The sequence below is a fragment of the Spodoptera frugiperda genome, chromosome 15 (assembly GCF_023101765.2).
Source record: "Spodoptera frugiperda isolate SF20-4 chromosome 15, AGI-APGP_CSIRO_Sfru_2.0, whole genome shotgun sequence".
NCBI lineage: Eukaryota > Metazoa > Arthropoda > Insecta > Lepidoptera > Noctuidae > Spodoptera > Spodoptera frugiperda.
The window spans coordinates 6,057,080-6,081,712 of NC_064226.1; the positions used below are offsets into that span (position 1 = coordinate 6,057,080).

The 24,633-nt window shown below is 35.8% G+C and overlaps 1 protein-coding gene across 1 annotated transcript in view; it reads right to left on the reverse strand.

Annotated features, from left to right (window-relative positions):
* Positions 1 to 15,834, reverse strand: part of LOC126911523 (myrosinase 1-like) — a 19,112-nt gene extending 3,278 nt beyond the window's left edge. The window contains exons 1-6 of the mRNA XM_050699073.1: positions 15,576 to 15,834; positions 2,935 to 3,053; positions 2,266 to 2,841; positions 2,072 to 2,166; positions 1,142 to 1,447; positions 291 to 532 (exon numbers count right to left, since the gene is read on the reverse strand). Of these exons, the coding sequence (XP_050555030.1) occupies positions 291 to 532; positions 1,142 to 1,447; positions 2,072 to 2,166; positions 2,266 to 2,841; positions 2,935 to 3,053; positions 15,576 to 15,622 (1,385 nt within the window). The 5' untranslated portion in view covers positions 15,623 to 15,834. The remainder of the gene's footprint in view (positions 1 to 290; positions 533 to 1,141; positions 1,448 to 2,071; positions 2,167 to 2,265; positions 2,842 to 2,934; positions 3,054 to 15,575) is intronic.
* Between the last annotated feature and the right edge of the window lie 8,799 nt (positions 15,835 to 24,633).

The window sequence follows — 24,633 nt, forward strand, 5'->3', positions numbered from 1 at the left end:
TTTAATTATTTTTTAAAACGTGACGCTTTTAATCCACGAAGGGATAGGCAGAGGTGCACATTATGGCACGTAATGCCTATATGTAATACTTGATGACCATATTGTCATATACCGGGCACATTTCCAGCCTCCGAGCTACTACTGAGAAATTTTCGAAGAATCGAAAAAAGCCTAATATTTCTTTCCCGACCATACGGGAATCGAACCCTAGGGCCCTTGCCCAGCAGTCGCCTTGCAACCACATGGCTAACGAGACTAGACAATTTAAAACAAATAGAAAATATACTTACACATAACCATCATCCCATTCGAAGTTATCCATCAAACTCCACGCGAAGTATCCTTGGACGTTGCTCTTGTCTTCATGTAAGGCGTGGAGCAAGGCATTCAAGTAATGACTGTAGTACGCCACCCTCGCTTTGTCTTCCAACCCAGAGAAATCAGCGTATCCATTCTCAGTGACTATTATAGGAACATTGTTGTAAGTCTTCGAGATCCATTTTAGTAGTCGTCTGAAGCCGAAAGGCACCACCTAGAAAATAGAAGGTAAGTTTGTAGTCACGTGCTCATGAATAGAACATTAATTTGTAGTTTGTATTCATGAATCATAATAGCAGGTAATTGGTCATTGCTGGTAATTAAAATTTTATTGTTTTAAATATTTCTATGATGATTCCAAAATAACAATGCATTGCGTCGATGGGTTGGCCTGGTGATCTGTAAGACAGGTTCTACCTACAAAAGACACCAGTCTCAAGTTTATTATATCCAAATTGTTTGCTGTACATTGTAAAATGATAATGAAAGAAATAAATGAATATACCGTATAAATAGATATACCTGTTCATACCAGTTTGGAATTTGAACTTAGAAGCAAGAGCAATAGAAACAACCGCAACGTTTTATTGTATCCTTTAATAGCACCTATTCATGCACGAGTGTTGCCTCAAATGATTTAAATGGATTAGTTTTTGTTGTCATAAAGCTTACTATCGAGAGTTTTTCATTTGAATTAGGTACATTGTAGCGATCTAATTAGATAAAGACAATGTTAAAAACGTGACTTTTTTAATTATATTCTCACATGATGTTGAACAAATGGAGACTGGGTGTACAATAAGGCAGTAAAAGCATTTATTACCTTAAGCCATGATGAAGACGAATCGGAAGGCCACTTCGGGTCTTGAACTCTGATGATGCCAACATCATTTTCGTGGGAAGGTACAGCACCTACTTCTTTTTTGGCCATAGTCAGAAGGTAGGTGGTGTAGTGGTTCAAACCGAAGAAATCAGCAGTTCCCTTGATGTAGTTCACCTCTTCAGGAGTGAACTTCGGGAGTCGGGAGCGCGTGTAGTTTTGTTGCAGACTCTTCTCGTCGACTAACTTTATAAGTTCGGGGGGGTAGTTGCCCTCTTGCGAGTAAACGGGATGCGCGTACCAGCCCAACTGGAATGCCAGAAGAATGTTTGCTTAATAAAAGTTAGTGTTACTGACGTCTTTGTACTGACATTGAAATATTTGTTTAAACCAAAATAAGTGTCATAAAGTACAAAATTGTATAATTGGAGATAACTTCTCCATCCTTATTTTCGTTATGAATGTGAATAGTGTTTTAGTAGCATTTGGAATGCAAACATTTCATGACATTTTCCTTGAATCCAATCGAAACTAATAAAGGTCGCAAAAAATTAAGACCATCTCAATATAAGGACTCACGTTACCTCCTCTGAATCAGTAGAAAAGTGCTCATACCGAGCGTACGCAAATTGTGACCTTATTCCAATAATACTTTAGAATACAAATCAGCTTTAGGTCGAGTTGATTGCAACTGAAGTACTTGGCGTACATAACGACATGCCTCAGCACCTAACGTTACGTTTCAATAAGTGACAAAAAATTAAACTCTTTACTGTCCAATGCATTTCAATTGACTCAAATGTGACATTGAAATATCCTTCAGAATGTGAAAACGTTCAGACAACTCGCACAAAGGTTGTTTTGTTTTTTAATGTCCGTAAAATTTGTTGGTACAGCAAAAATGCAATAAGTAAGCAATTAGAGGAAACTCACGTGTGTCTTTAAGTATAATTCAGCAGCTTGTCTGTCTTCTGGCGTGTCCTCTTTTGGTTCGGCCCAGTTAGAGTCCAATGACAAACCAATTTTACCTGAAATCACAGGATAAATAGGTATTAAATTCACTTTAACTTATCTGAAGGAAATATTTCTTTTAGAGATTTATAAATAATTTAATAGTTCATTCACACCTTTATTGACATGACGGTAATTTTCGTTGAAGAGGTGGTAGACGCTCGCGTGGGCTTTCAAAAGATTGTGTGCGCAGAGGTATTCAGCAATACCGTGCCTGTTCAATGCGGGCGCGCGGTACGTGCCGCCGTACCCTTCCAGACAGGTCTGCATCGGCTCATTGAAAGTCACCCAGTACTTCACCCTGCTCCCAAAAGCATCGAACAAAACTTTCGCGTAATCCGTATAATAGTCCACAATATGTGAGTTGGTCCATCCTCCGATGTTCTGCAGCTTCTGAGGCAAGTCCCAATGATAAATAGTTACCATCGGAGTTATATTGTACTTTATCAGTTCGTCAATAAGATTGCTGTAATACTGGAGACCTAGAGCATTTATCTGGTTTGTAAGACCAGTGGGTAAGATTCTGGGCCATGATATGGAAAATCGGTACACGTCCACGCCTAGTTCGTGAACCATCTCAGCGTCTCTCTTGTAGAGGTGGTAGGAGTCGGCCGCAACATCTCCGTTGGTTCCATCTTTGACAAATGTTTTATTGGTATGCACGAGGTGATCCCATATACTTTCAGATTTTCCTGTAAAAGAGATAAAAGCAATGTAAGAATAGGTAATTTATACACTTAAATATTTTATGCAAAAATTCCAAAAGAATTTCTTAAATGTCTTACCATCTGCGTCCCATGCACCTTCAATTTGGTACGCAGCCGTAGATACACCAAATATGAAACCGGGGGGGAATGTGTAATTAGATTTTAATCCCCCGGAGAAGTTGAGGATTTCAGCATTTCTGTAAACAAAACATTAAGTAGCATGAGTCACTAAGTTAAACAACTTGAAGACAACTTCGAGAGGGGAACGATAAAAATATAACATATTACGGAAAATGGTAATTGTCCCGTGATATAGGAAGCGGAACTGTATGAGAATGAATTCTAATTTATTATGAATTGATAAAACATACAGTTATAATTGTATTAGCACCTGTACTGAACAGGACACGTTTTGTATCATTATGCGTTGTAATAATAACACACTATTTAAGTGATTGTATAAATTATGCCGATTTATCCAGAAATAAACAGATTAATTACCATATTGTTTTAGGTAAATCAATATATTATAATACATTATATTAGTAAACAGTATCAAACATTAGACAATTTTGAAATCCAATATGAATGTTTTTCTCTTAGGAAAAACCCTATTTTTTATAGAATAACGAGCAAACGGTTCACCTAATGGTAAGCAATCGCTGCCGCCCATGGACATTTGAGACACCAGAGGCGTCACAAGTGCGTTATCGGCCTTTTGGGGGTAAGGAATTTAAGGGTTGTTTGAGAATCGGGGATTGGGAAGATTGGGAAGTGGGTAATTGGGCCTCCGGTAACCTCACTCACACAACGAAAACGTTGTTTCATGTCGGTTCTCTGTGAGGTGGTATCAATCCGGTCGAGCCAGCCCATTCGTACCGAAGCATGGCTCTCTCACACATAAGAATAAAGATAAAAAAAAATTACAATTTAGAGTCCGGTTATTGAGATCAGGAACTTTGGCATGAGTTACGGATGACCGAGACAAAGAGTGTTGGTAAAGGAAGCCAATTATATATGTTGGCTAATTCCGGTTTATTATTATGTATTATGTTTGTTCCTTACATAATCACGGGACCACAGGGTCCCGGACCTTTGGAAGGCGTACGAGGGGCCGAAGCCAACTCGCAGAGGCCCGTTGAACAATTTTAATCTAAATGTAATGGGACATCAGCCGGCGATTATCCCTGTATGCACTATGGAAGTACACCAAAGGACAATCCCCGGTTGATGCAGGACTATTGTGAGATATGGTATAAGGAAATGATAGGGATATGGGTGTGGGTGGCTGTGGAATAGTTAACCGGTTAACTATGGGGACTATGGCCCCTGCCCCTGACCAATATTGAAAAATACGGATAAACAGGCAGGGGGTGACTCGCAAACTCAATAGTGGGCCCCCGGAAACGGCCGCTAGCATGTAGCGACAAGGGAAGCAACATCCGTTGAGCTGCTTGAGGAAGGGGAGGCATCCCACGGCTATCAGAGCAATCCCGGAAGTACGGTCAAGACCCCTACCAGCATCTTACTGGGATACGTCCTTCCCCCAAGTGGAGCTGAAGGCAACTCCACTCTTGCGAATCTCCACTCAAACCAGCCGATTAAGGCAAGAGTGAGGTAGGAGAGGCCTCTCCGGATAGTCACGAGTACCAACCGGAGTTAAAAAGTAGGGCCTCTCCCGGGAGTCAGGTCCGTGGGGTCGCCACTGCCCAACAGCTCGCCACAAGCTGCCTTGCGGACTTATGTATTATAATTATTATGTTTTAAGAAACTTCGATCCTTATGTTGTTTACGGAATTCACCAACTTCTGGCAAATCAAGATTTAAAATTATTGATATATATATTTACAATTATTTTATAATAGTCTTAATTATTACCTAATATACGTGTTGTATGGGATAGTGTTATTAATTGTTTATCGATATTTAATTAAATAGGTGTTATTATGTACCTATCTAAGTACATACTTATGTACTTACGTTACCTGGGTGGGTAACTTACAGCTTTTGCTAAGAGGTTGATAAGCCATTACTTTTCTTTATTTTATATTTGTTTATACTTAATAGGTTGGTGTTTGGCCACCATTGCATCTGGTGGTAAGGGATAATTACTTAGTAAATGTAAGAAACTCAATGTAATTGAATTTGTTTATTATATTACTCCTATAAAGGAACTATATATAGGTAGATACAGAATGCTAATTCCCACAAATAAAATGTCCAATTAAGTTAACGTCATCATTGGCCATTCTTATGAATTATCTTTTTTTTACTATTAATTTGCATACGAATAAATTTAAAAACACATTATTTTATTTTTAATTGTTTTTATTCATCTTTGTAAGAGATTTTTATCACGTAAATAGTCGTAAGTTTTGTTAGGAATAAAAAGGAACGTCGCCATGTTTGCAATTAATATTTTAGTCTACATTCCGAATTCATAAAGACTACATCGCTGCAGAAAGAACAGATGTTTAAAATATAATGTAGATATAAGTAATCAAAAATTTCATTCACGTGGAGAAACCTGGTATTTTCCCAAGATGTTCCTAAGTATGCCAGACTAATGCATAACCGGCGATACTGAATAAACCCAGTAAAAGAAGACCTAGCTTTCCGCTTAAGAGAAAATGTAAGAGCTTTCTCATTCGTATCTAGAACATTACATAAATTTTGAGAATAATACTAGGACAATTTGTAGAAACTGAAAAGGATTTTTGGCCCAATACAATAAAGATGAGATCGCTTTGAAAGGACCCAGATTACGAAGGAGTATTGAACTTTAGATTTAGTTCTGTCATTTACCCGAATACAAAGCCTAAAATTGGATAGTGATATAATCAAATAATTGGCTGGCCTTTTGTCTTAATATAATGATTAGTTAGAGAGGGCTAACAACTATTTTCAATAAAAAATGTTAACTAGAAAATAGGTATCTACTTGTATCTACCAACTTTTTTTCTCAATCCAATGACTTCTTCAGGCTTGAGTGAGGCGAGTGTATCTACCTATCTACATTCGGTATATAAAACTTTACATAAATTAACAATAAAACGAAATATTTTGATAGACACCCGAATTTCTAAGAATAAATAAATAATAAAATTAATGTTCAAGGATAATAACATTTCTTAGTGTTAACAGCATAATAATTTATTAACCTATTCTTAAAAGTCGGTCTAAAATAAGTCTCGCTTTAGCAAAAAAAAATTTTTTTGCATAATGTAATTTATTGTATGTACATATATGAATATACATAATTGGCTACAATCTAGATATAGATACTTCTAAGTTTTCCTTAAGTCGTGTGTCATTCACTTTTGTGAGATTAACCACACGTGTCATTCACTTTTGCGACACTGCCTAACCAGTCACAAACTACAAGTTTAACTTCTAAATCCCTGATAGGACATCAGTTTTGTCTCTCACCCACTCCATTATAGACCTTATATAAGCGATATTTAAACACTATTTTTCTATGAACAAGTTTGATTATTAAACATAACCTATCTATCCTTATATGTATATTATAGACATTGCTTGGCGATTGAATATATGGATGTTACTTAATCATGTCAGAATAACTGGATGGCTTGTGATGAAAATTGATATTTAGGTAGATTATATATACTTTAAAATAATACATAGACTTTTTATATCCTAGTAACTCAAATGAAGCAGAAGACTTTATTGAGGGAAGGAAAAATCATCCAACTTCTCCAGCCTTGGGTGAGTACGAAAGGGAGTGCCAAACTCTTACTCTTACTGACTAAAACCCACCCCGGAGCCGCGATAAGCTGCTAACCCGCTATCCGCAGCTCCGGAAAGCAGAAGCTTGCAGAAGACTTTGTTTGCCTTAGTAGCGGTACAAATTACATATATTTAATAATGTATATACGCACACACTTGGGACTATAATATATCCTGCATAGTAGGCTAGTCTTGTTAGATAGACTAGCCACTGCAATCGAAATTGATCTAGAAGACTTTATTTTTTTTACTTTAAGTATATTAATGTAGCATACCTTTCTAAATTAACTATGGGCATATAGTTAGATATATTATATAGAGTTGTTTATCAAGTACTTAGTATATTATGGCGTAAGTCTAATAAGCTATAGGATAACTCAGTTAATATCTAAAACCTAATGATCTTCTAAGATTAGAAGATAATGCGATAATGGTGTAATAAAATTATACAATACAAATTGGATTAATCCTTCGTAGAATCGTTTGTTTGTTGAATTTCTCGTTCATGTTTATTGATATAGGAATGAAACCTTTTACATATATTTACATGTATAATTGTTTATATATAGGTATAAAATAGAGGACTTTGTGATAGGATGATAGCTGATAGGGGAGAATGGGTCAAAAGGAAATAGATCAATATGATGGCCAGAAGAATAAAGAAACAAACAGAACAGTAATTAATAAATTGCATTTCTTGATTGCCAGTGTCTGGAATAAAACTCTCAAACAAATGTGCCATCTGAGATTACTCTTATTAGGTTGGTAATCCAATCTTATTTCTATTAAATCAAAGAGAAAATGTAATTCATCAACACATACCATTGAAATAAGAATCCTTGATAAGTATATAAAAAAGTAAATGATGGAAAATTATATTTTACTAATATGTATTAGGAAACAACATGACCTAAATAAACTGTTGAAGTAATGTATAGGAAAATACCTACATAACGTAACGGTATCAAAAACACTTGAAGTTAATCTTAGTGTTTAAGTTACTTGACGCATCATCGTTTGTCTTTGTATCAAATGTACAGTGAACGACAATAGTATTCAGTATATTATCATTTTCCTTCGAATATCTATAGAAAATTCTCCAGAACATGTCGATTCTCAAGGCGTTTAACGTGTTATACTATGTAGGTAGGTGATTAATTGTTATCTAACTAGTATTTTAGAAATTATCTGGAAACTATCACCACACACCAAAAAACGCACATTTTTTTAAACGTAGATTAGTAAAAGTTAAAAACATAAATCTTTAAGCAAAACAAACTATAGCTACTTAAAATACGACCATCTACCTTATTTATATACCTACCTACAACAATAAATAAAAATTAATAAGTATATAAAGGACAACTTCTATGTATAAATCTCCTAAACACTTTACTTCGACTTTTGCCACTAAACAACCAGACCGTACTAACATATCAATGTTCATTGAAAAAGCACCCATTTCCTGCTGTAGAGGGTTGCAAATTGCAATGCACTGCAAGATCACAAGTCATTGTCCTTTTAATTAGATAAAATCTTACAAAGTCGTTTCAAATCCTTGAAAAACCAGAATAATAATTTAAAAAACGATTATTATCTTAATTTTGTAGAAGAAAATAAATGCATTTTTTTTTAATATCAACATTTTTACAGTTTTAAACGGAACCATTGACATTCCGTTTGATGACCCTGTAGATAAGTGCATTTGTAACGCATAACCACACTTCCGTTTTTCATAGACGTCTTAAAATGGAGCAGACTGTATACGAGTAGAAACGTACCATGTATGAGACATTAAATGAGTAATGATTGCTTACATATAAGGAAACTATAAGTGTCTTTCTTATTATTAGTGTTAAATAAATCATTCATTGTTAAACATGGTGGTGGTGATAACAGCTGTTTGTTTATAATACTTTTATCGATTTCTTTTTTAATGTTTTATTGTTATCATGAAAACAAATACAATGTCGTAACTGGATTTCCCTTTAATATACTACGTGATGCTTCACGGAAAACGTATATTTTCTACGCTTATATCTACGCCTGTTTACTTATAATACCAATAATCATTGGGCAGGGCCATATTTTTGTATCACAGTACACAATCACATTATCATCTACATCATACTAGCATTTTTTTTTTTTTTTTGTTGGGGGAAAATCATCCAATGACTTTTCTAGCCTTGGGCGAGGCGAGAGGGAGTGTCAGACTCTTACTGACTAAAAACCACCCCGTTCCTTCTTGCTTTTCGAGCCGGAGCCCCGGTAACCCGCTAGGTTGTCCGTAACTCCAGGTTGTCCGCAGCTCCATAGTAAAGACAGGCTGTTTTATAGGTTTCTTTCATAAGAGTTCTATACATTCAATTCAAAACTTGTGAAAGGTAGTTAAAATTTTACAATAAAAAGTATTACCCATTTAGGTAGGCTAAGTGACACGGTCAATGTAAAAGTAATTAATAAAATAAATTAAAACGAAACGAATTAAAATACTTATCTGCCATAAGTAGAGACCAATTAATCATACGTATCAAATAAATAAATAGCTTTACTTTCCCTTTTGTTCAATGTCTTTTGATAAGTTAGTTACGCAAGACCTTTAAAGGTAAGGCCCTTTCTTGAATTATTATTAAAATATTGTTCAACTATGTCATTGTCATTGTCAATGTCCCAGTAGTAGTTGCTACCCAGTTTCCGCGAGGAAAACCTTCATAGCAACCGTATCAAGATTTTTACGGAACACTAAATGCATTTTATCATTTCCAAGTACCGTGAACTGCGTTTTATACGAATATATACCCTAAGGCCTAAATGACCTGACAATCGAATAGCGAAATCATAAAAACGCAAGGTTTTGAAAGGTAGTTCTTTAATAATTATTTTGTGTTACTAATTATACACCTAAAGGTTCGCATTATGCAATAAAATTTCAATATTTTGTATATAATTGCTGTAAAATGTACTATAAGTACTATTTATCTGGCATTAACACTAACTACCATTTATTTTATTATTCAAGGTGGCATGATAAATTGTTCTACTAACCCAAAACTTGTTGTATCCGATTAACTTGCATTCATCAATTGTTGCTACACGGCTTTTACATCTTATACTGCTATCTATTGAAATGACAAGACATCTTATCTTAGATAAATATTATCACAAGAAATGGATCCTAACTGAGACATAACAGTTCGAAGTGCATTTAATATTTGTTCTAATGAATATATGAATTAGAAGAGTAGTTAATAGAGATAGTACCGAGTAATAAGTCTTTGGAAAAGATAATTGGTTAATTAGTATAAAACATCGTTCTTCTTGTTGTGTGTACAATACACACATAAGTGAATATTTTGCTGTCTCTGTAAATATTATTTTACTGTTTTTTATTAATATTATCCTATTAATTACTTCTTTTCTTACTACATATGTTGTCAATTCCCAAAGATTACAAGGTACCACTGCCCAGTTAACTAGAAACGAGATATTACGTGCAATCGACTGTGAATGGTGAAGTGGTCGAATGCACTTATCTTAGGGTTTCCCCCTGAGCTGCAACGGATTACGACGTTTAAACCTTTACTTAAATAAAACGTGTATAAATACAAGTCTTGGTAAACCTGTCCAATGTTCATTTATAGCAGATATCTAGAAGCTGTTTGATGCCTAGGAACCTCAATTTGCGTTATTGCAGTACAGCTTGCCACAGTGACTACGGTCTAAGCACCCAAACAAAATCAAAATAATTTTGAATAACTAAGGTCACGTTCGCTCTTATTTGTATTTGTGCATTTTCGTTTAACATCTAGAAATAAATTCTAAATCGAATGATATCTCAATCTTAGATTATCCGAGGCTGATGAAAATGCGTTTATCACAAAGCACTTGTTGACTGTCTTTGAAGCTGTCATAGTCGATCGAAGTGTCTTTCTATTTCTGGACACTTTCGAATACTTTAGATATCAGGAATCCTTATATAAGTAGAAACTAGTAAAGTTTTTTATAGTATAAGTTGGTAAACGAGCCGACGGATCACCTGATGATAAGCTATCGCCGCCGCCCATTGACACCCGAAACACCAGAGGCGTTATTACGAGTGCGTTGAGGGTTAGGAATTTGAGGATTGTTGTAGATTTGGAGATTGGGGATTATAGGTAATTAGGCCTCTCGTAACTTTACGACGAAACACAACGCAAGCGTTGTTTCACGTCGGTTTTCTGTGAGGCCGTGGTATCACTCCGATCGAACCGACCCATTCGTGCCGAAGCATGGCCCCCCCACACTTACCTAACTAGTATTTTCAAAAACTTGAAATTAACGTTTACTTATAATTACCCTCTTTGCATAGTTGCATCGCGCAGTGGATAATATTAATAAGGTCTTTTAGCATCTCCTATTTCTACTTTTATATGAGCATTAACTTTTAACAACTTTAAATACTCATTTCTACCAATTATTGCTAGATTTTAAGTAGCTACGATGTTATGTTATGAACATGAATAAGCTTCATTTTTCTATAATAAAATAAAACCCAAACGCCATTTGCAAACTTGTTTATAATAACTAGTTTGTGTTTTTTTGAGGAAAACACTCATCCATGAGTACCTTGTGTTGTGAATAAGCAGAGATGAATAGGTATAATAGACGTATTAGCATTAAATTTAAGTTTTTTTTTTGTACGGGGTTTTTTATTTTACTCATAATACCATTTATATAATTAAGCCTAAATCTCGGTGCTGAATCAAAAGCACTTAATGTAGCCAGATTATTTTGTATAATTCCGTAGAATGACCAAGAAAGCTAACCCTGTGAGGGAGTCATAGTCAGCATCTTAAACATTTATAGCCCCAATAGATCGGTACATCGTCGAGAATCTCTTAATGGGCTCCAACAGAGTAAATAAGGCTACTTTATACCCGTACATTTATTAAAAATTCATTAAGAAAAATGCGAATTGAAATGTGGGTACGATAACAACATTATTGTTGGCAAAGGCGTATGCCCACAGACTTAAAAACTAAATCTGCAGGTACTTATACCGAACTCCTTGCGCGGTTACTGTGCTAATATTTATTCAATCTGTTATCGTGGTTATTTTTAAAATCTTTATTATGTAGCGTCAACAAGTAAAATGCAACCGAGATGTTTAAAGTTATTACATGATATCTTTCAGTAGTATTTTCCCTTAGTACTAGTTTGCTTTACAGTTAACGAAATCGAAACTAGAGCGCGTTTGGCGCTCTGATTGGCCAGCTCGAATATACCAACCAATCAGAACGCCGAACGCGCTCTCGTTTTAATCTCAATGAACGTAAAACAAACTCGTACTAAGCCCTCTAAGCCTAAGTTATAGTAAGAATGGAAAATGGTATGCTATTGCCTATTTTGTCCAACCTGTCTCTTAATTTCAAACAACCGCTAAGATAGGTTACGTTTAACGACATTTTGGTTGTCACCAATCTATAAGGGCGCTTTTCTACCAAAGATGTACTATGATACTATGCTTAGCACTGGTGGAAAAGACCTCAACTAAGATATGTGTATAATTATGTAGAGACGTCGTGTGTAATATATTTTAATAGAAATCTTAATTTTTAGTTGGAGCATCTAGTTGTCTACCTAATAAATATAAAATTGAATGTACCTACAGCACATAATTTAATATTTTTAACTAAGAACAACTGTTATGATTTTTCTTACAACGTTTAATGTGAAACTAAATTGTTTACCTAGCTTTATCTAACAATGGCTGGATTATAATAAATCTGTATAAAGTTGTTAAATTAAATACGTTAGCAATTGTTTATGCATACCGTTACTTCATTAATGATAAGGCCAAGTTATACATAGTAGAACTAATAATGCAGTATAATTTGAATAATATTATTTTAATTGCTGTCTTCATTATTGATAAGTTTTTTGCAAACACTAGAAAACTGCCTTAAGAAAACTCTCCTTAAGTGATGGCAAGGTGTAGAATACTCCTAACCGATGCTTGTATGCCTAGATGAACATGATGGGAGTGGAAGGAGCAAAGGTTGTAATATGTGCCATATTTTATCATTTATTTTGTTCGTTCTTCTCCATATAAATCTACACTTTAGAACGAGCAAATAGCTTCAGTAGAGGATTGACCGACAGACAGAATATTATTATATTTGATGTTTGCCTGCCTGGTCTATTTGAAATAAATAATTTTGATTTTGACTTTAGGCATTCTCTCATAAGATAAAGGCATTCATGTATCTACAAACGCGAATTAAAAAGTTAAGGAGTTAGGAATATGTATTCAATTTCTTTATTTTAAGACTTCTTAGTGTGATAACACTGTTGACTGATAAAAGTATTAGGCACTTAAGAAGACTGACTCTTCTTGATAGCATAGTTTTGTTGGGAGATGATACTGATAAGCTGAATTAGGCATAATACTTGAGCGCAATGACCGGTATGTACCTAGCATATTATGCGTATTAGCATATTATGTATATGGCGACAAAAGTTCCCAGGAGATTGGCAGCATAGCAATGTTGTATGTCAATATACAAATTATATTAAGTATTATTATAATCTTAGTAATTGCTGTAATAATATACTAAGTATTTATGCAACATTTGTTATCATTATAATAATTAAGATAAAGCTGTTGGTGGTTAGATTAATGTTTGTACATATAAATGAGTGAAAGCACAAAAGAATAACATAACATATCATGGCGTCTTAGTTTTAGTATACCTTATAATTTATTTATTTAAATATACAGGTTTGGTGGTATAAATATAAATTAATTTATTAATTTAATTGGTTCAGTGGTTGTAAAAATGCGACTGTAGAGGACAAGTTAAAAAAATAAACATTGGATTGAAAAGTTGTATTGTAACCATTGGGTACATAAGTACTCAGTAGTCACTCAATAGTTACTGTCCACTTATACCTACTTATCCTAATAATGTAAAAATCCTCTTTGAATTAGGTACTGTCTCTGAACTGAATCACTTTTTTTATTTTCTTACCTGGATACCAAATAACTTGGTTACCAATACCTATGTACCCTACCTCTTACACACTTACACCCAGCTTAAGTGATCGCAAAAAAGAAGGTTTCAATTTCAAATTTTCAAATTTTGTTTTTCCTCCAATTCTGAACGTGACTGTACACTGTTTAAATGTAATTTCTAATTATTCATGGTTTATTTGGTTTTTAAATGACAAATAAATAGAAAACATTTGTATAGTTTTTTTTTTCCAACGCTTTGTAGGTAATATGTATATTTCCTGGGTATGTAGGTAATACGTAGGTGGGTGCTCGTAGGTAATGCGCATCCGACTCCAGGAAGAGACTACGAGGCCAATCCAGCTGCGGAAGGGCGTGAGACAGGGAGACGTTATATCTCCGAAACTGTTCACGAACGCACTGGAGGACGTTTTTAAGCTCTTGGACTGGAGCGGACGCGGCATCAACATTAATGGCGAATACATCACTCATCTCCGTTTCGCCGATGACATAGTCGTAATGGCAGAGTCGCTGGAAGAGCTGAACACCATGCTCAGCGACCTCAATACCGTTTCCCAACAGGTGGGCCTTAAAATGAACATGGACAAGACGAAAATCATGTCAAATGTCCATGTTGCACCTATACCGGTTGTCGTTGGGAGCGATATACTCGAAGTTGTAGACCACTACACATACCTGGGTCAGATCATCCAGCTAGGTAGGTCCAACTTCGAGAAAGAGGTCGCTCGAAGAATCCAACTCGGATGGGCAGCATTTGGGAAGTTGCATGAAGTCTTCTCGTCAAAAATCCCGCAGTGTCTGAAGACCAGGATGTACAACCAGTGTGTGTTGCCAGTGATGACGTACGGTACCGAGACATGGTCCCTAACTGCTGGCCTTTTAGAAAGGCTCAGAGTCGCCCAGCGCGCGATGGAGAGAGCTATGCTCGGAGTATCTTTGCGCGACAAAATCCGAAATATGGAAATTCGCCAAAGAACAAGAGTTACAGACATAGCTCTCAAAATATGCAGGCTGAAGTGGCAATGGGCAGGCCACGTCGCTCGGAGGACTGATGGCCGCTGGGCCAGGAAGGTGACTGAGTGGCGACCGCGGACCGGAAGACGCAGCGTGGGCAGACCTCCCACTAGGTGGACCGACGACATCGTCAGAGTGGCGGGGAGCCAGTGGATGCAGGTGGCGGCTTGTCGTTCTACGTGGAGGACCAAGGGGGAGGCCTTTGTTCAGCAGTGGACGTCTCTCGGCTGATGATGATGATGATGACGTAGGTGGGTAAACTTGGAAAATTATGTGAGTTTAGCTATATTTTGTAGTGACAATAATCAATAGAAAATATTATGCTTAATCTTTTTAAAAGCTAGGAATTCGTAGATAAAGTTACAAATTAAACGCGATAGTCGTGGAATGCTACTCATAAAATATAATATGAACCTTTAGCAAGGCTTGAAACTAGTCGAGTTCCTCATCAAACAGTTACGTGTGTAAGGCGAAAAACATAATATTAATTTAGTTAATAAATATATGTATAAGGAGGTAGGTACTTATATACGTGTAAATGTGTATTATGTATTCTAGAATTTTGTTGAATCAACAGTGTTGAGAGAATTCACACGTACACACACAGATACACACATTGTTATTATTTAAAACTCTTCACCAAAAAGTTATACTCTTCTACATACACTCTTTCCATACAAAATGATATCCTCAAAGCATTTTTACAGTTATATTTATGTATTTTAATTATACACCGACGACTCTGAATGAGGTGAATGGGAAATCCCTATAAACCAGAATGGATATGCAATGGAATAAATTATGTTGTGTGAAATGAAATCTGATGTAAGGAAGTAAAAAGAATCCACAGATTGCAATTTGGTTTTTAAATTAGCTAGAGGTTCATCCCCGACTAACAACGTCACAGTTTAACTTAGAAAAGTATCAATAAAGAATTACTTACCCAATGCACAATACTGCAAATATCACGTACAAATTTTTGAACTCCATTATTATCACAATAAAATATTTATCTAAATAAATAAAAAATATCACTGAATGTTCACTGCGAGAAACAATAAATTTAATTTCTAGTTCTTAACATTTCATAAATAATTTAACTTGAATAAAGTATTTAAATGTTGCGAGGAAACATGTAATGCGCGCGAAAATCCAGCGCGCACTGAATGCGTCGGCGCACAGTGCGGTAGCGCTACGAACTCAGCTCCTGCGCAGAGAGGCGGTTAAGATAAAGGTCTCGTAGTAATGTCGTCATCGCATCTACGAAACGCGCAGACCTGGAACTCGAATCTGGAACTCCCTACGTAGTTTGTAAACAGGTTTTTTGTAAAGGATCTCTTTTAATATTGAATCTGTTTAATAGGTAAGGTTAAAGTAATCTTGTGCATTAAATCCTCCATTACGACTTCCTTTAGCATACTGCATCTGCAAATGACCTTTACGAATGTTAAAATGTCTAGACGTATTGTTGGCAAAATTAATCTGGTAGTTAACTCTACATAAACGTAACTGTCCAATATTCCAGGTTACCCAACGACAAGTTTGGTCTTTTTAATTTAATAAATTATTAAAAAACTGCATTCTCAATTCTATATGTACCTAAGTCATTAAATATAACCCACTTAAGTGTAACTTAAGAAAAACTGCAGTGGACTGAAGTTATTTTAAACAAAAACCTTAGTTGCTTGTGAAAAAGTGGTCAAGGTAGCGCTCATTGTAATGTCATTAACCCAGGCTAATTACTTGCATACAACGTATGACTTAAGATGGTTGACGTTCACTGTTCAACATGGCCTTCCTCACAGTCCATTATAATCGAGAGTCCTGTGAAGGAACATAAAGATTTAATTCAACATATCAACCTCCTTTTTAAAACAAAGTTGTAAACGTCATCGTCTCGTTTAAAAAAAAGAAGGTGTAACCCTTTTTAAGGTACGCCTTTTTTAAGGTTAACAGGCCCTCATCGTACGCATCGCACGCAACGGATTTTAGTTTGTCTTGTATAGAAACTCCTACAACTGTGTCCACTAATTCGCATCGTACGGACCGCATCTTCAGCAATGCCTACATGCGATGCGTACTGATGATGTCATCCGGAATGCGTGCGATGCGTACGATGTGGGCCTGTGGACGCTCAGCTTTAGAATCCATCAGGGACGAGTCCTCATCATCAAACTGGCATTTCGCGTCTGCGAAATTATTTAATGTCTAAACAAACCGGTTAGGTTATTGGTACAATGACCTTTGGTCTGATACAGGTTTGCCAAAATGCACATTCAAAATTTCTAATAAAGATATTTATTGGGTTACAATGGTGCTAATATGGTGATACTACAAAAAATATGGTTTACCTTTTTACCTTTAAATCCGATCAGGTTCTTGGTTTAGTACCAGTATTACCTAAGAGTGAAAGCTGCAAACTTTTTTATAACCTGGGTGTCTTCATGTCCCGCGTGTATAGGTTTATAGGCAGGTGTGCTCAATCGTTGGTCATATCATCGCTTACCATACAATCAGGCGAGTCAGTGGCCAAGCGCCTCCTATCACATATCTTGTTGTAATAGATATAAGCACACACAAGGGGCGAGCCCTTTGGGGAATACCTGGAGACTTGCTGTTAAAGTTCTGAAAACAGAGTGCATTGGAAATTACACATTGAGTTCGAAAAAATTCAATTATTTAGTTACGTTCACTCATTCTATTCCCTGTATAAATAATGAGTTGGTTACTGTTGTAAATAAGCTAATTCGCTGAAATTAAACCCCCCTGCTCATTATCCTACTAATATTATAAATGCGAAAGTTTGTAAGTAAGGATGTTTGTTACTCTTTCACGCAAAAACTACTGAAGGGATCGCGATGAAATTTGGAATAGGGATAGATTATGGTCTGGAGTAACACATAGGCTACTTTTTATCCCACGGAAACGCGGGCGAAGCTGCTGGCAGAAGCTAGTAACTTTTATTTCCATTAATATGGTATAAACTGAAAAAAGTGTGGCGGGAATAACCACTGCAGTACGCCCGCATCATTCATAAAATATGACGTACCGTGCTATTCACAATATGTCTTAGTCACTTTTAATCCCTTCAATGTTTGAGTTTTCCTTATTATGTGCCTACGTCGAATGGGTAAATAAACAGCTGCATGTTATTATCTTCTTGTCGAAGCAACATCTTGAATGTAAATTATTTTTTTACGAACTCGACTATTCCAATATCTATCATAATCGTAAAAAGTTTTGTTTCATATTTATTGGAAGAATTTGATTTCTTATTCATAGAATCTTATTAAGATTGTATAAATACATACCTAAATCGTTTTTTTTTGTCTTGATTTCATTTTAATAAATATTCTTATGTACAAAGTTATACCTACTCATTTTGTACGTAATAAAATTGTTGTCTATTAAAGTTTGATTAAAAATAGCAATGTTTTGAAGCAAACCAACAATAATAATATTGGGTTTTTATATGTGGAAGAACAGTAATAGTACGAGATAAACATAATAATACACCTAATGAACTTGTGCTCTTTTCCCAGTGGGACAACCATTGCAAATAAAAAAATATTGATACTTTTTTTATGAGACATGCCGGTAATCGAGCAGACGTATTACCTGATGGTAAGCAATCGCCGCCGCCCATGGACACTTGAAACACCAGAGGCTTTACAAGTGCGTTACCGGCTTTTTGGGAGTTAGGAATTTAAGGGTTGTTGTTCGGGAATGGGGATGAGGAAGATTGGGAAGGGGGAATTGGGCATCCGGTAACCTCACTCACACAACGAAACACAACGCAAGCGTTGTTTCACGTCGGTTTTCTGTGAGGCCGTGGCATCACTCCGGTCGAGCCGACCCATCCGTGCCAAAGCATGGTTCTCCCACACTTGTACATAACTTGTTTGTCGAGGGTGCGGGTTCGAAGCCTACCAACGGCAAAGTACCAATGTGACTTTTTCCGAGTTTCATTTACTTTCTAAGATTATTTAGACACTACTACTACTGACTAGCGGTGAAGGAAAACATCATAAGAAAACCTGAGCTTACATAAGCAAGCATATTAAGCAAGCGTGGTGATTAAAGCTCAAACCTTCTCCGTATGAGAAGAGGCCTTTGGTCAGCAGTGGCTACGTATATGCTGTTTATGTCTGTGTGAGTTCATAACCTATATGCCTTTGCTTTGTCCTCTCAACAAAAATAAATTAGCCCACAATTATTGTATCACAATTAGTTTAGGAGAAAAATGATGCAACATTCCATTTATTTAACTAACGCATCACGCGATGGAGGACTGGATATTAAGACTAACATTTATTGTTTTTATTTAGGTAATACAGTAATAGCTAATACCGACCTAAAAGTAATTATTAACTTTATGTGGTTTTTGTTAAAGAGCAAATAGAGGACGGATAATAACAGACCTATATACCTATACATAACATATACTAAATTCAACGTCTTCGATGCTGTGGTAAGTTAAAGGAAAATGATATACTTAAAGTTAAGTTTCCCTAATACACTTTTCTTTTTTTTTGGGTGGTGAATACTGTCCAATGACTTCTCCCTTCTTAGGCGAGGGAGTGTCAGACTCTTACTGACTAAAAACCACTCCGTTCCTTCTCCTGGTTTTCAGGCCGGAGCCGCGGTAGATAGCACTTAGGTAGATAGGTACGTCACTCTTTTTAATCTCTAAAGAGGTGGGAGACTGTACAGTGTACGCGTACAATCTCACTAATGAATGAGATTTGTGTGTTTGACGGCAAGGTTGCTGCGGTGGCTGGGCAACCGGCTACCGTAAAACGTGTAGAGGGTCCGAGTCCCGCACGGAGCAATTCTTTGTGAGATCAAAAACAAACTTTTGTTTCGGATCTGGGTATTTAATGTGTATGTGAACTTGTATGTTTGTAAACGCACCTACACATGCACGACACAAGAGAAAATCCTACTGTGGAAGAATGTTTTTTTTAATACATTATGTGTAGGTAACTGCTTTTTTTGAGGGGGGAAAATCATCCAATGACTTCTCCCGTCTAGGGCGAGGCGGGAGGGAGTGTCAGACTCTTACTGACTAAAAACCACCCCGTTCCCACTCTTGCTTTTCGAGCCGGAGCCCCGGTAAACCCGCTAGGTAGTCCGCAGCTCCGGATCAGGCATCTGCCCTACTGGGACTGGGCCCCATCTGTGGTGGTCTGATGGCTCTTTGAGGCGCGCGCGGAACGCGACGCGCCGCACGCACGGTTGTGGGTAACTGCTAGCTTTACAATATTTGAGCAAATTTCCTTATTAATCACACTGAACCTTTTTCAATTAGTCATAGGTTCACCCGCAGGTTATATCTTAATATTCTGTTTACACAGTGTGGCGAAATATGGTGCAAATAAAATCTTATAATACCGGCTTATTGGCATGATATATCTACTTCTACACAATTTTATGACGTAACAAATCAGCATAATAATTATGTGAAGTTGAAGTAGTTGGTACCTATAGCTTATAATATACGTACCCTTCCTCATGAAATGAAAGGCGTGTTGTGGGATTTGTGTGTACTTATTGATCTACATTTCTTACATTCTGTTATTTAGACAACCATAACTATATTTACCATATACTTACATACCACAATCAATTAATTGCCAAACCTGCTAGGCTCTGTTTCTATCGTGAAGCCTTTACAGCCGCACTCACAGCCATTTAATTATTACTTAGATTATTCCTTAGTAAATATTTTCTACCGAAAACAATTGTTTTGGACTTGGTTAAGTAACGATTAAATGACTCTGAGTACAGCGGTTAATTCTACATGAATATCTTAACCTTTTCCTCAAAATGTATAAGAAAATCAATAATTTAATAAATTGCTTTTGTCCATTTCGAGAACGTGGATAAAACCAAATTATGTCTTCCGACTTAATTACTACAAAGAAACCACAAACTTATGACGTTAAACTTGAACTTATAACCAGTATTTATGTGTTTTAAAATGTACTATTTAATAAAAACATCTATACATTTTGCATAGTTGAATGAATACTACGATTGCTACTAATCTTACATACATACCTAATTATGTATGTCTTTGGCATCATCAACACTTCAACGGTCATCAGTCTTTTTAGCTATCCTTGTAAGAGTGATTTTAATATTAATAAATTAGACTATGTTGCTTTTGAGCAGACAATACAAGCGACATTAGTAAATTGGTAACATGCTGGTAATTAAGTATAAAAAAATATTTATGTACCGAGAGAAGGTTGATTTAATAGCCTTTTGTTGGTGTTGCCACCCAACCCGAACATGAGACCATCAGATAAATAGTTAGCCAAGTATTTTTATTTATTCCAAAATCACGTAATTATACCTACATATTTTTTATGAGAAAAAGAACAATTAAGCAATTAAAGTAACTCAAAACATTGTGTTGCGTAATTCAATTATGCGATTTTTAGCATTGCTTTAGGACAGACAGTAGAAGCTCATTTGGATACTTTTCTCAGAAGTTTTCGACCTATATACTTAGGTAGGTATATATTGAAGGAAAAAACTACGAGGAGATAAGGGGAAAATCAGCACAATATTTCAAATTACCTACAAAGCGACCAACATAAACATAGCTATGCGTACTTGATTGGCTCTGGCTTTAACCACAGATTGCTAAATTACCGGAATGCTACGAACGTACCTGCGTAACTGGTCGACCTTAACGAATAATAACAAAACTAGATTAGGATTTTTAGCATAATAATGTTTATTTATTGTATCAATATTATTTTAAATATTTCCGCTAAAATGTAATTAAATCAAAGCAGATGTACTGGACCTTGGATTTTAAACGCGACAAATTAGGAAGCTGTTTACTGACGTATTTGATAGTTCCGATTTGATTTTAAATTATTATTTATCTGTGTCAGGAAGGTATATCACACAGCCCAGATACGGAATAGAATAGTGTTTTTGTCAAACTTTTGATAGAAAGTTATTAAGTAAAAAATTAATTAATATCCGCTAGTTTGACAAATGTGTACTTCATAGTGGCCCTGATGCCCTGATGCAATATAATATTTCGTCTCGTCATTTATTCTCAGATCCGGATCGATTACCTAAAAAAACATGCAAGAGTAGGAACAGGGTGGATTTTAGTCAGAAAGAGTCTGATACTCCCTCTCATCTCGCCCAAGATGAGAAAAGTCCTTGGGTGATATTCCCTTCTTAAAAAAAGTATTGAATTTTTGAACCAGTCAGGATATAATCCGTTGCACAAAAGATCTATGTGGTGCAGTTCAAAAACGCCATGCCAGCCTCAATCATGACCATGGCCCAGCTGCTAATCATGGTCACAAAATGTAATTGTGAAGTCTTTAAGATGCATCAAACTTGTTATGTTAAAAAAAATCCGTCGTATTTATTTACTCGTAAGTTCGACGCATATAAGTTGTTTAAATTAGTCATTGATATAAGAAGCGAAAGTGTAAATGTTAATTTATGAATATAAAATCGCAGTTTTTGGCAAAACGTGCAGTCGCTTTGTCTGCATTTGAAGACTGGTAAAGCCCCGAAATTGCGCAACACAACACAGACCAGTGCAATATCTTGAGATAGGTAGGTAGCATTCAACGTCTTACAAACTACAAACCTACTCAAAACAACTTAAACTAGAATCAAATGTTATTAAAATAGGGCTCATAATTATTACTTATTGTACCTTCTGCTATGTATGGGAATAAGAGAAAGGACAAGGGCAGTTAGCGTATCCGGAGCTGCGAAAAACGTAACGGGTTACCGGGGCTCGTAAAGCAGGAATAGGTACGAGGTGGTTTTTAGTCAGTCCCAAGGCGGAAAAAGTCACTGGATGATTTTCCCCCATCAAAAAAAAAGGGTCGTTAGCATCAGAGTAGCTGCTACCTTAGGGTGTTATGAACATTGAAGAAGATATTTTCCCTGGCATAAATCGCTTCTGTCGATGCATACAAAATTGTTGACAAAACAACTTGGGACTTTCCATCTCAACTAACAACGCGGTAAATTAGAAAGTAGGTAGGTACCGCGTTATTCCTCACATGAGATAAATTCAGCCTTATTTACCTCAATAAAGCATATATCTCTATCTGCATTATAATAATATGTCCTTATACTTAAAGCTTTGTTTACAAAGACAATAGTATCACAATAAATGTAAGCAAGTACATTTATATGGAGGTAGATAGGTACCTACATAATGATTTATTTACATAACAAATGCAATAAAACCAGAACACGTCACGAATGAAACTGAAATGGTTAAAAGCATAAACATGATCTCTAATTAATTAATTATTTTATGACCCTGTGGATAAACATAACGGATGAGATGATTGATGGTGTTAATTGCATTTACGGTTGGTATACCAGTAATGGCAGGGCGGCCACTGCGCAATGTACATAGTGCGGTTCTAATTCCTGTACGGAATAGTTAAGTAAGTATTCCGTGCTTCTTTGTGTAATCTACAAATTATTGTTCTGGGTCTGGGTGCATAGGTGCCCAGGTGTGACGTGCAGTGTATATTGTGCATGTTTGTAATCGCACCTACGACATAAAAATGTTGGCATGACGCTAAGTATAGAAAATAGGAACTACCTACCTATAGAAACGCATACCAGTATGTTGGTACTTACTTGGTGATTCATTCACATAACATTTATAGGTTTAATTGGTCATAAGGAATTAATCTTTAAGATACCAAACAGGCGGCAAGAGAGATGTTATTGCACTAAGTAGATAATTTCGGATGTTGGGATTTTTCTACTCATTACTTCGATAGGAATATAAGGAGTTCTAAAATTATGTGCCACGCCACGGCTTTATTGGAAGGAAGATTTTTATATTTCAATATGAGAATACCTTAAATGTATAGATAAATGCGATTGAGTCACACATACATACATAACTAATTACCTATATACTCATCCTGTTTTTAAAATGCAACAATTATACAATGTTCTTCCAAGTATACCTAATGCTTGCTAGACTAAGCAATAACTAAGTACTTAGCATTTGCATGACAAAAAAATGAACATTTAAAACTATACTTCAGTAAAGAGGCTACTTTGAATTTTAGTTATTTCTTTAAGATACATATTTGCATACTTGCACCAAGTCAAGTCAGTGCTTGCGTAATGCAAAAACAGCAAAACACCCGAAATTTTTATTTTTATATGATCTAATGTTGAATTTTTAATTTGATTGTAAAAGACCTTACCACATAGTCTAACTAGCAATCATAAAAATTCAGGATAAGTACCTACCTACCTAGGTAGGTAGGCTAAACGTTTTTTAAGGGGAGAAAATAATCCAATACCTATCATCGAGGCCAGAGGAAGTGTCAAAATCGTCCTAACTAAAAACCACCCCATTCCTGCTCCTACTTTTTGAGCCGAAGCCCCGATAACCCACTAGGCAGTTCGCAGCTCCGGGCCTACCTTAGTGATACTAATCAATGGAAAGATAAAATCGAATTGTATCTACACATGTCCACTTATTGTTTACTACATTGTTTATTGAAACCGCAAACGGAAGTAAATACGACCATAAGAACACTTTAATACTATAAACTAAAAATCTAAAACTTACTGCACGTGTTTCTGTACTACAGTAGTTTAAAAAAATAATTAATTAACGTATATAGGCCTACCTATTCCTATAGAAATTAAGATTATAATTTTTACGCAGTTTAATTAAAAATCTAATAATTAATATCTAAAGAGCAAGAGCAACACCCACTCTATCTATCATCTGTCTATAAATACTACTTGCAAAACAAGGTCAGAATAACTTGAAGACTAGACCTAAACGACCATAGTTATCTTTTTTTTTTCTTAAACGTAGATCTATACATTGTTGATAAACTTGAGATGCTATAACATTGGTTATAAATTCTTACTACCGTGTTGCAACCATTGAGATAGACCTTAATACTCAATTGTTGCAACAATGTATAGCGCAATTAGCTACAGTAATCCGGAAT